The sequence below is a fragment of the Somniosus microcephalus genome, chromosome 7 (genome assembly GCF_052327205.1).
Source record: "Somniosus microcephalus isolate GS21.2 chromosome 7, FLI_Smic_1.0, whole genome shotgun sequence".
Lineage (NCBI taxonomy): Eukaryota > Metazoa > Chordata > Chondrichthyes > Squaliformes > Somniosidae > Somniosus > Somniosus microcephalus.
This window is the reverse complement of record NC_140993.1, coordinates 279,843,765-279,855,991: the sequence shown is the minus strand read 5'-3', so window position 1 is coordinate 279,855,991 and position 12,227 is coordinate 279,843,765. Positions and strand designations below refer to the sequence as shown.

The 12,227-nt window shown below is 50.4% G+C and overlaps 1 protein-coding gene across 1 annotated transcript in view; it reads left to right on the top strand.

The window, feature by feature from the left end:
• Positions 1 to 12,227, top strand: part of sugct (succinyl-CoA:glutarate-CoA transferase) — a 996,627-nt gene that overhangs the window by 167,065 nt on the left and 817,335 nt on the right. The window contains exon 7 of the mRNA XM_085993900.1: positions 4,483 to 4,574. Within this exon, the coding sequence (XP_085850026.1) occupies positions 4,483 to 4,574 (92 nt within the window). The remainder of the gene's footprint in view (positions 1 to 4,482; positions 4,575 to 12,227) is intronic.

The window sequence follows — 12,227 nt, the reverse complement described above, 5'->3', positions numbered from 1 at the left end:
TGGCACAGACTTAGATACATAACTCGAGAGAACTAGAACACAGACTTAGATACATAGCTCAAGAGAACTATGGCAGCCAGCTTGTGAAGGCAAGCTGCCATAGAGGAAAGGCTAGTCACACAGAGAACCTAGTCAAGACTAACACCCTAGTGAGGACTGAGCCCTGAGTGAAACAACAACAGAACTTATATACCAAGAAAACCAGGTGCCACCCATAAACAGCTAACAGGCTGATTAAAAACTAACACCAGAGAACGAGAAACAATTAACAAAAGAACAGTGAAGGTGCCATCTAGAGGTTACAAAAAGGAACTGACTGGCACCCTCACAATGTCTCCGTGATAGCAACAATATCGTACTCCCATGTGTTCAACAACAACTTCAGTTCATCCACCTTATTTGTAAGACTCCTTGCATTAAAATATATGCCTTCCAGCCCTGCCATATTCCCTTTTGCCTTCACATATTTGCTCTGCCTTCCCAGCTGACTTGTTTTTTCCTCTGTATTTGGCTGTAAATCACCCCCTACTATAGCTCCACTCTGTACCCCATCCCCCTGCCAAGTTAGTTTAAACCCCCCCCAGCAGTGCTAGCAAACCTCCCCGCAAGGATATTGGTTCCCCTCTGGTTCAGGTGTAAACCGTCCGACTTGTACAAGTCCCACCTTTCCCAGAAGCAGACCCAGTGATCCAGGAAACTAAAGCCCTCCCCCCTGCACCATCCCTTTAGCCACGCATTCATCTGTTCTATCTTCCTATTCCTATACCCACTAGCACGTGGCACCGGGAGTAATCCAGAGATTACAACCTTTGAGGTCCTGCTCTTTAATCCTTCACCTAGCTCCCTAAATTCTTGCTGCAGGACCTCATCCCTCTTTTTACCTATGTCGTTGGTACCAATGTGGACCACGACCTCTGGCTGTTCACCCTCCCCGTCCAGAATGCCCTGCAGCCGCTCAGTGATATCCTTGACCCTGGCACCAGGGAGGCAACAAACCATCCTGGATTCACGTCTACGGCCACAGAAACACCTATCTGTTCCCCTTACTATAGAATCCCCTACCACTATTGCTCTCCCACTCTTTTTCCCCCCTTCCTGGGCAGCAGGAGCACCCCCAGTGCCAGGAAGTTGGCTGCTGCTGCCTTCCCCTGGTGAGTCATCCCCCTCAACAGTATGCAAAGCGGTATACTTGTTTGAGAGGGGAATGGTCACAGGGGTCTCCTGCACTACCTGCCTGCTTCTGTTGCCCCGCCAGGTGGTCACCCATTTCCTATCTTCCTGTGCAGCCCTTCCCTGCGGTGTGACCAACTCACTAAACGTGCTATCCACGACCCTCTCAGCATCGTGAATGCTCCACAACCCATCCACCCGCAGCACCAGTGCCTCAATGCGGTCTGCTAGTAGCTGCAGATGGATGCATTTCCTGCACACGTGGTCACCAGGGGCAGTGTCCCTGAATTCCCACATGGAGCAAGAGGAGCACATCACGGGGCTGGGCTCTCCTGGCATGACTTACCCTTTAATTAATTTAAATTAATTTACTATCACCAATTTAAGATATCTCTAAGGCGCTTGTGTAGTCTACCAACAGTCCCTGCTACACCAGAAAAGACCCTAGTCACTATAAACTACAGAGTTAAAGTTTAAAAAAGAGAAATACTCACCAACCAATCACTTACCTGCTCCCTGGTGACGTCACACACTGATTACTTTTTACCTCTCTCCCCGCTGCTGAGTTGGTAAGCCTCACCTCGCCTCGCTGCTCCCTGGAACTGGTCGGGCCTCGCTGCTTGCGCCGGCTTTTCTCCCGAGCTCCTCCTCGCCTCGCTGCCGCCCCCGAACTGGGCTCCAATGAGTAGAGTCCCAATCTACTCAACCTCTCCTCATATGTCCATCCCCTCATCCCCGGGATTAACCGAGTGAACCTTCTTTGTACTGACTCGAGAGCAAGTATGTCTTTTCTTAAGTATGGACACCAAAACTGTATGCAGTATTCCAGGTGCGGTCTCACCAATACCTTGTACAACTGAAGCAATACCTCCCTATTTTTATATTCTATCCCCCTAGCAATGAAAGCCAACATTCCATTGGCCTTCTTAATCACTTGCTGCACCTGCATACTAACCTTTTGAGTTTCGTGCACCAGGACCCCCAGATCCTTTTGTACTTCAGTACTTTCCAGTTTCTTGCCATTAAGATAATAACTTGCTCTACGATTTTTCCTGCCAAAGTGCATAACCTCACACTTTCCAGTATTGTATTCCATCTGCCAAATCTCTGCCCACTTACTTAGCCTGTCTATGTCCCCTTGCAGGTTTTTTATGTCCTCCTCACTCACTACTTTCCCTCCCATCTTAGTATCATCTGCAAACTTTGATATGTTACACTTGGTCCCCTCCTCCAAATCGTTAATATAGATTGTAAAGAGTTGGGGACCCAGCACTGACTCCTGCGGAACACCACTAGTTACTGATTGCCAGTCTGAGAATGAACCATTTATCCCAACTCTCTGCCTTCTGTTAGATAGCCAATCCTCTATCCATGCCAGAATATTACCCCCAATCCCGTGATTTTTTATCTTAAGCAATAATCTTTTGTGTGGCACCTTGTCAAATGCCTTTTGGAAGTCTAAATACACTACGTCCACTGGTTCCCCTTTATCCACCCTATATGTTACTTCCTCAAAGAACTCCAGCAAATTTGTCAAACATGACTTCCCCTTCATAAAACCATGCTGACTTTGTCCTATTAAATTATGTCATAGCTAAGTCATACCTACCATGAAGGCTTAATCCCTGATTTGTTAGCAGGGTAGTGGTAGAGGTGCCCTAAGCATTCCAGGGTTAGAGAAGGGAAAATCAGCTAGGGTTTCTGCTCCTGATCCCTTTATCCAGCGACCTCTGCTGGAAGCTCATGTGTGCAGGCCTCAAGTGAGAATAGGATCAGTTTCAACTATGATGCCCTCTGTGACCAATCAAGCTTCATTGCCTTGGCTTACACATGTAGAATGGGCCCTTGGCCAGGCACATATGGGCGATTGACAACCATGCAGCACTAGTCAAAATGTCTTCTACCTGACATGACCTAAACTCTCCCCTATTTCTAGGTACTGGTCATTAGCATTGCCCCTGGTGCAGTTCTGCCCCCCCCCACCCCCCTAACACCCCACGACAGTGGTCTGTGCCCAGCAGTGGCAATGGCCACCAGCTGTGGGGTTTTCTTGCTGCTTCCCAAAAACAGCAGCTGGAAGGCCTGAAACCCGAAGATGGTGTGCAGTACCTGTAAAGGGAAGGTATTAATCTTTCTCTTGGCTCCAGCTTTTGCTGCCTGCCCATCTTGAAACCTCTGACCTGAGAGGGACCTAAGACCCACTTATTTGTGGATCCCCTCCAAATAGTTATCCAAACCAGCTATCCAACAGGAAAATGTAGTGGGAGGCCCAGCTACATTACTCCTCACCTTACCTCATTAACATCTTTGTGCCTGATGTGGGCGGAACTGCTCCATTGTCCTTGGGGGAACCCCAGGAATTCCTGGGACAATACAAAGGGGCCAAAGACCTGGCATAATGTGTCTCTGCTCCATTTTCCCCTTTCTTTTGGCCTGTCAACTGAGGAAAATCAGCCGTAACATCTTGAAGAGAGGAGGAGAGAAAATTGATGGAAAAAAATATCTGATTTTTAAAAAATATATGGTGTGTGTGGACTTTATTGTACATATGTATGAACATTGTGCTATTTTCAAGTTCAGAAAGTCCGATCTAATACAAATAGTCTCCAAACAGGCTTTCCCTTCGGTCTTCTGAAGAGAGTTTCACAAATCGAATTAAACACTTTCAAAATAATATATTCTAACTATTTACATAAGTAAGTAATGTTGCTTAAGAACTAATTTCGCTTGCTGTAAATACTTACATATAAGACCAGAAAGGAATCTCTTTGTTTGGTGCTAAAGGTAGATGGGTTGTGTTTTATGCCAGTTTTACCCAACCTCATGGCATCACTTCTGGCTGGTTTACCCTCTATTGCCATCAACTTCTATCAGCTCTTGCTTCGCTGTTAATCTCTAGGACTGTGACATTTAAATGGAAACTTCTCTTCCAATCCTCAACATGGGCTTGCTAAAATTGGAGAGAGCCAAGCGGGATAGATATTATGGGGAAGTTATGTGTAGAGAAATCGTGAACACGTTCTTTTTTTATTACAAGTTTTTTTCAAATCATGAACTGGAGCCTGAAATGAAGTCAGGAGGCAGAGTTGCTATTTAAATATCCCAGCACTGGAGGAAGGGAGTGGCAGCTAATGAGAATGCAAAATAACAGGGAAAGCATGTATTTGTAGACATCAGCTGACATGAAAGTGAACATTTTGGTGGCTATGAGGTTTGGTTATATTCATCCATGGAATTTATAAGTGGGATTACGGGGGTTTGCCTTATCAGTGGGTTAATATTTACACCACAAACCCTTTCTCTTTAATTAAGGTTATGGACAAACCGGCCCAATGTCCCAACGTGCAGGTTATGACTCCGTAGCATGTGCTGTGTCCGGCCTTATGCACATCACCGGTCCACAGGTACATTTCATTCATTTTATCTTTTTTTGTTTGTGTGGCGTTAATACTTATCTCTGCATCCACCATAGTGCGAAGCGAAAACTGTGGTGGAGGCGGTGGTTACAGTGGGCTGGGACAAAGCAATGTGCCGTTTGGCCTCTACTTTTGGATATCACTTCTAGTTCTTAGCACGAAATTCGGGGCCTCCCTCCCACTTCTAAGTACATCTCACTCCCAAGTGCTAAGACATGGTATTGATTAATGATTGTGTATTGCAATGTATAATTGTTATGTTTTTCTTATTTATTTTTATACTTGTAATTTTGATTTTGGAGCTTTGTGCCTGCATACCTCGCATGTCCTATTGCGCAATAGGGGTGTTATCATGTTTGCAGCATTTACTGAATTGAAACAATTGTTAATTAAGGTATAGTATTAGCTTTAGTCAAGTGCCAGGAATGGTGAAATTCAGTGCTTTTAATTGCAGCACTACATGGATATAATGAAGTGCTAATTAATGTGTTTATGTGTTGCAATGTGCTAAACTATATACTGTAAGTGTACACCCATATGTAGCTTCTACAGAATGAAGCCACATGCCATGGGTGTATGTCTACCTAAAAAAATGAGGAAATAACTTATTTGAATATCCCAAAGCAACATAGAAACATAGAAGATAGGAGCAGGAGTAGGCCATTCGGCCCCTCGAGCCTGCTCCGCCATTCAATGAGATCATGGCTGATCATCCAAATTCAGTACCCTGTCCCTGCCTTCTCCCCATATCCCTTGATCCCTTTAGCCTTAAGAAATATATCTAACTCCTTCTTGAATATATTTAATGAATTGGCCTCCACTGCCTTCTGTGAATTACTTTTTGAAGTGTAGTCACTGTTATATAGGCAGCCAATTGGTGCACAGCAAAGACCCAAGAACAGGAAATTAAATTAATGATCAGTTAATCTGTTTTGGGGGTGCTGGTTAAGGGAGGAATATTGGCCAGGACACTGGGAGAACTCCCTTTGCTTCTTCGAATAGTGCCGTGGGATCTTTTCCATCCAACTAAGCAGGCAGACGGGGCCTCAGTTCTACATCTCACCCAAAAGACGGCACTGCAACACTCCCTCTTTACTACACTGAAGTATCAGCGTAGATTATGTGCCCAAGTGCTGTTGTGGGTCTTGAGCCTACAACCTGCTGACTCAGAGGTGAGAGTGCTACCAACTGAGCCAAGCTGACCTTTCCTGAGTACATTATCAGTAGCCAAACGGGCAAGGGCAACAGAGGATAAAATTAAATGTTGTTAGGGCATAAATTATGTTTAAAAAAATATGTATCAGCTGAGGACAAAGGACAAAATTATATAACTTGGAGTTACTGTGGGTTACGTGGTGGGGTCAAAGAGTATGCAGGGTGGTGGATGTAAATTCCACCACGAAAAGGAGGATGAATCTTTGTGCCTGAATAACGAGGTTTTACTTTATTACAAGTAACACCTTAGTAAAAAATCTCTTGCAAAGTAAATAACATGTTAATCTGCTATTTAAGGAAGGTGAGAGAGGGAAACCAGGGAGTTATAGCCCAGTTAACCTAACATGTGTTGTTGGGAAACTAGAGTCTTTAATAAAGAATAGCGTGACTGAACACCGTGAAAATTTTCAGCTGACCAGAGAGAGCCAGCATGAATTTTTAATGGGTAGGTCATGCCTGACGAACTCGATTGCATTTTTTGAGGAGGTGACTGAAGTAGTGGACAGGGGAATGTCTGTGGATGTTCTTTAAATGGACTTCCACAAGGCATTCGATAAAGTCCCTCATAAGAGACTGTTAGCTAAAGTTGAAGCTTATGGAATTGAAGGCAAATTATTGACCTGGTTAAGAAGTTGGCTGATCAGCAGGAGCCAGAGAGTAGGGATGATGGGAAGGTGCTCTAATTGACAGGATGTGACTAGTGGTGTCCCACAGGGATCTGTGTTGGAGCCTCAATTATTTACCGTATTTTTCAACGACTTAAATGATGGGATAGAGAGGCACATATCCAATTTTGCTGATGAAACAAAGATAGGCGGCATTGTTAGCAGTGTAGATAGAAGCATAAAATTACAAAGATATTAATAAATTAGGTGAATGGGCAAAACTGTGGCAAATGGATTTCAATATAGTCCAGTGTGAGGTCATCCACTTTGAACCAAAAAAGGATAGAACAGGGTACTTTCTAAATAGTGAAAAGATAGAAACAGTGGAGGTCCAAAGAGACTTAGGGGTCCAGGTACATAGATCATTAAAATGTCATGAACAGGTACAGAAAATAAGCAAAAAGGCTACTGGAATGCTGGCCTTTATATCTAGAGGACTAGAATACAAGGGGGTAGAAGTTATGCTGCAGCTGTACAAAGCTGTAGTTCGACCACAGCTGGCTCTGTGTTCAGTTCTGGGCGCGACACCTTAGGAAGGATATATTGGCCTTGTTGGGAGTGCAGCATAGGTTTACCAGAATGATACCTGGACTCCAAGGCCTAGAAAGTCATTAAGGCGCTGCCAGCTTTGCGGCCAGTTACTGCCTAAAGAGGGCTTCTGCGCCAAAAATGAGTTTGCGCTGATATTCAGCACAGCGGTATTGGCGGTGGTAGCCGTTAGCGCTGCGCCGGCACCGATGACGTCATTGGTGTGCGCAGTGCCCCGGTTCCGCCCCGAAACCGGCCCGATCCCCATATTTAGTTGCGGCCGCCTCTTCCGCAGCGGCCGCAAACAGCGACCAGAAATCGGGGCCGTACTCTAGCCTTAGTGAGGCGCTTTAAGGTGGAGGTGCGGCCGGCCGCTTTTTCGGCGGCCGCCTGCCCGCACCTCCTTCCCCGGCCTCCTCCCCCACCACCCCCCCCCCCACCCACGGCATTGCCGGCTGCTTTCCGCGAACCCGGCACTTCTCCGAGGTGCCGGGCTCATTTGCCGGCACTCTCCAGCGGCGATCTCCCCGTTGCAGGCAGCTCCCCCTTAAGAGAAGGAGGAGGCCTGCAGTACCGCAGCCTGCCGCTCCGCAGCGGCTGGTGCAGCGGCGCCAGGAGCGCTGAAATTCACTTTCAGCGCCCCAAGCGGAGGCGGGCACACCCTGGAATAGCGCCCGGTTCTGGATTGGGGCGCAGAAGACGAATATCTGACGGTCGCAAATGGCTCCGCGCCCAGCGCTAACTTTTGGGCGCTAGCCAGCTGGCCGCCCCAAACTGAATTTCTAGGCCCAAGAGTTAAATTACAAGGAGAGATTACACAAACTAGGTTTGTATTCCCTGGAATTTAGAAGGTTAAGGGGTGAAATTGATCAAAATTTTCAAGATATTAAGGGGAACTGATGGAGAGAAACTATTTCGGCTGGTTGGGGAGTCCAGGATTAGGGGACATAGTCTAAAAATTAGAGCCAGGCCTTTCAGGAGTGATAGTAGGAAACACTTCTACACACAAAGGGTGGCTGCTGTTGTATCTATTTTTCTCTGGAGTGGTGGGGTTTCAAAGGCATGTCATCAGCCATGATAGAAGGAGTTGTCCCTTGTCCCCAAGCAACCATCCTCTAAGATTGATCCCAGGCTGAAACTTTGAGGGGGATATTGGATTGCCTTAAAATGAAGGTATCATGGCAGCTTCCTGGGTAGTGGATGCGGATGTTGCAGCTTTATTCACATCGAAGACCCCTTTACATCCAGTTCACAGTGATGATCCAATCCTGCCTGGGTTCCCCAAGCGAAGTTTATCCACCTTCGTGTTTCCTGTACAGCTGTAGTTAAGATTATATTGGGGTCCTAATTTCATCATGGGACCCCGATTTGCATGTTATTCATGAGGCTTTTGCCTCTCTGCAGCGACAGCCTCGTCGCTGCACTGAGTCGCCGTTCTTAACATATGGGAATGCGGCGTGTTGGAGCCGGGTGCTACACTCGCCCAATCTTAGCCCCCCGCCTGACCATTACCTGTCCATCGGGGGGAGGTGAGGTGGGATTAAGATCCAGGCCTTGGAGTCTAACCTCACAACAAGGAGCTCTAAGATTTGGTACCATCCTGGTCTCCTTCATCTGGTTCCTCTCCAGATCCTCAATATTCTTCACCGTATATGGTGGCAAGAACTGGTTTGGGTAAAATCAAGCAGATTGTGTCAGGAAGGGACAGAGGGCTAGATTTTCAGTTGCTTGCGCCAGCAGTTAGCGCCTTAAGAGAAGTGATTTCCGGGCGCTATGCGTGTAGCGCCCGGGCGCAGCACAGTTTGCGCCTCGCCCCACATTAAGTTGGCCGTTAGCGCCGGCGCAAAGTTTAGCGCCCGCCCGGATGCGCGCTCAGAAAATGATGTCACATCCTCGTGCAACGCCCTTTGGCCGCCCCGATTCCAAACTTCAGTCGGACCGCCCCATTGTGCGGCTGGCGGCCGGAGCGTTTGAAAAAAGGAACGCAACACAACCAGCGCGGGCCCCGGGGGGCGCAAATTAAAGGGGACGTGCCCTCCAGTATAAAGGCCAGCCATTTTTCAGCAAACACTCTAGTGCAACGCATTTCTGGACACACAAGGAGGATAGCTAACTGGTTTCAAGCAGCAACAGCTCAGGTATTTTTGGACTCAGGCCAGAGCGCTGCAAGTGGCCTTTTGGAAATTTGAGTGTTTGCCAGGATTTGATGGGGGTTGCATGGGGTGCCAACGCGGAGCTGCAGCGCCATGTCCGTAGGGCTCACAGACGCATTGTGAGAGGGGCAGCCCTGGCTAGAGGCAGAGGGGGCTACAGGCGTCGGCCACGTAGGCCTTACCCAGTCAGGCTATACCGCCAGCAGCGCTCCTACCTAAACATGAGTGCCGTGCGATGTGTTAGAAGGCTCCGATTCCGAAAGGAGGTGATTGCAGAGACCTGCCACCTGCTTCGCAGAGATCTGCGGCCAAAGCTCAGGTGGAGGACGTCTCTGTCGGTGGAAGTGAAGGTGACGGTGGCATTGAACTTCTATGCCACCGGCTCCTTCCAATCCGCTGCTGGGGACATAGCAAATATCTCCCAGTACGGCGCGCATCGCTGCATCCGCCAGGTGACCGAAGCACTGTTCAGAAGGAGAAGCCAATTCATCTCCTTCCCCATGGCCCTGGAGAGCCAGCATCAGCGCGCATTGGGATTTGCCAGACTCGGGGACTTCCCCTTGGTGCAGGGCGCCATTGACTGTACGCATGTGGCTTTGCGGGCCCCTCTGGAGCATGGCGAGCAGTATCGCAACAGGAAGGGCTACCATTCTCTGTGCAGCTGGTGTGTGACCACAAGCAGCGCATCATGGCTGTCAATGCCAGCTTCCCAGGCAGCAGCCACGATGCCTTTATCCTGTGGCAGAGTACTGTGCATGACATGTTCGAGGCACAGCCTCCCCCAAGAGGATGGCTACTCGGGGACAAAGGCTATCCTTTGTGTACCTGGCTCATGACCCCGCTCCGCGCGCCCAGGACTGCTGCTGAAGAGGCCTACAACGAGAGCCATCAAACCACCCGCAACATTATCGAGCAAACTATTGGGGTCCTCAAGCAGCGGTTCCGCTGCCTTGATCGCTCCGGAGGAGCTCTGCAGTATTCGCCGGACCGGGTCTCCCAATTTGTGGTAGTTTGCTGCATGCTACACAACCTGGCTATCCGCAGGACTCAGGCACTGCCACCTGACGTTGGGGCAGCACCTCAGGAGGAGGAGCAGGAGGAGGAGGAGGAGGAGCAGGAGTACGTTCCCAGGAGGGAGCGACCAGGGCCAAGGGCCGCGCGACGCCACCTTATTACACGGTACTTCTAAGCCCCCTGTCAGGGAATGCCTTGGGGCCATGAGGGAAGATGAATGCAGCCGCTCCGCAAGCCCTCAGCCGGCGAAGCCAACAAACACTAAGAAGAACAACCATGGAGACTGCATGAATAAAGATAAATTTTTATTACACAAAAATGAAAACCCCTTCCCACATGAATCCCCAAAAACAATCAACGGGCCCAACAAAAAGCCCAACAAACGACTCACTCCCACAAACTGGGGAGGAGTCACTCCACATTTGTACAACCCGGGCCTCAACCTCGGCCTAACGCAAAAAAAAAGCCCACGAACCAAACAACCATGGGCAAAAGAAAGATGGCCACCGCCATATAAAACGAAAGCTGGCCACACCCTCTACTGAGTGGCCCGCGAGGGCGAGACCTTGCCCAGCCTTTTGCCTCCCCTGCCCGGCCTGCTGCTCCTTTGCAAGCTCTGCCCAGTGGCTGCTGCGAGGCTGGGGGAAGGCGCCTGAGGCTCAGATGTCCTTCCGCCAGATGCCGCTGGGGGGCGGCCTACACGGCCTTTGGGCCTCGAGGGGCCGTCTGCTGAGTGGCGCACCTGAGCCTGGCCAACATCAGCTCCAGCCGCTTGCCCTTGACGCCCCAGTGGGGGAATGGTGGCGACGGATGGCGCAATGTGGGCCAGCTGGCGTCTGGGATGGGCTGGCTGGTGCTGTGGCGCGCTGGCACTCGGCCGGGCCCGCACTGCAGGATCCGCAACAATCAGCCGAGGGGCGGCTCGCTGGGATGCTCCAGCGCGGCGGCTGCCCTGGCGATGCCTGCCTGAGACAGCGCGTGTGGCAGCAGTGAGTGCCCCTGTTGTCCTGGTGTGCGCCCGCATCACACCCGCCAGGGTCTTGACGGCATCAGTCAGCATGCGGCCACTCGCGGCAGTTGCTGCCCCGAACTCGCGCACACTGGTCGCCAGCGACTCGATGGCCTCAGGCATGCGCCCCACCACGCTCATGAGCTCCGTGTGGTGCCGGTCCGAATCCTCGGCCATCTTATCCAGCTTCCGCACCTCCTCCGAGGTGAAGGTGTCCGGACTGGAGTCGCGACTCTCCCGCTGGGGAGGAGGGGGCTGAACTAGGGGAACCTTGCCACATTGGTGGCGGCAAGTGTGCCGATCAGCAGCACTCCCCTCTGATCCTTCCCCCCTTTGGGGGGAAGGCCGCGGGCCACGCGCACGACTCCTGGGTGGCTGGACGCCACTGGTCCCAGAAGCTGCATTCCCCTGCGACAGTTCCTCCAGGCACTCGTCCAGTGAGGACGTGTCAAGCCTTTCGTCCTCTCCAGCGGGACCTGAGTGTTCCCCCGATGGTCCGGCTTGCTCCTCCTCCTCCTGCTCGGAGGGGCTGTCACTGGCAGCTTCAGGGTCCTGGTCGCCACCAGCTGAAAGCAGGAATGCACAAGAGTAGCTTCAGAGTGAGGAGACGGCGTCAGCGAGGGAGTTAGGACTGGTGGCATTCAGCGCATTGGTGGGACAGTGGCAAAGGAGGTAGCTCGGATGCGCAAGTGCGACGCGAGAGGGCCAAAAGGCGAGGTCCTTACCATTGCCGGGCAGTGGCGGGTCGGCTACTCCGCACGCTGTGCGCACGATCAGACGGGCTCCCATGAGCACACACACGCGCTCCTCCAGCCGAGTGAGCTTCTGCAGCTTTGCGTGGCCTCCCCTGGCCCTGGCGATTATACGCAACTTTAGCCTGCAAGAGAAAGGACGGGCTGTAAGTGCGCAGTGTAGCCCTGATGTAGTGTGCACTGCCTCCCATGGTGGAATAGCTTGGCCAGAGTGTAGCCCTGATGTCGTGTGCACTGCCTCCCATGGTGGAATAGCTGGGCCAGAGTGTAGCCCTGATGTAGTGTGCACTGCCTCCCATGGTGGA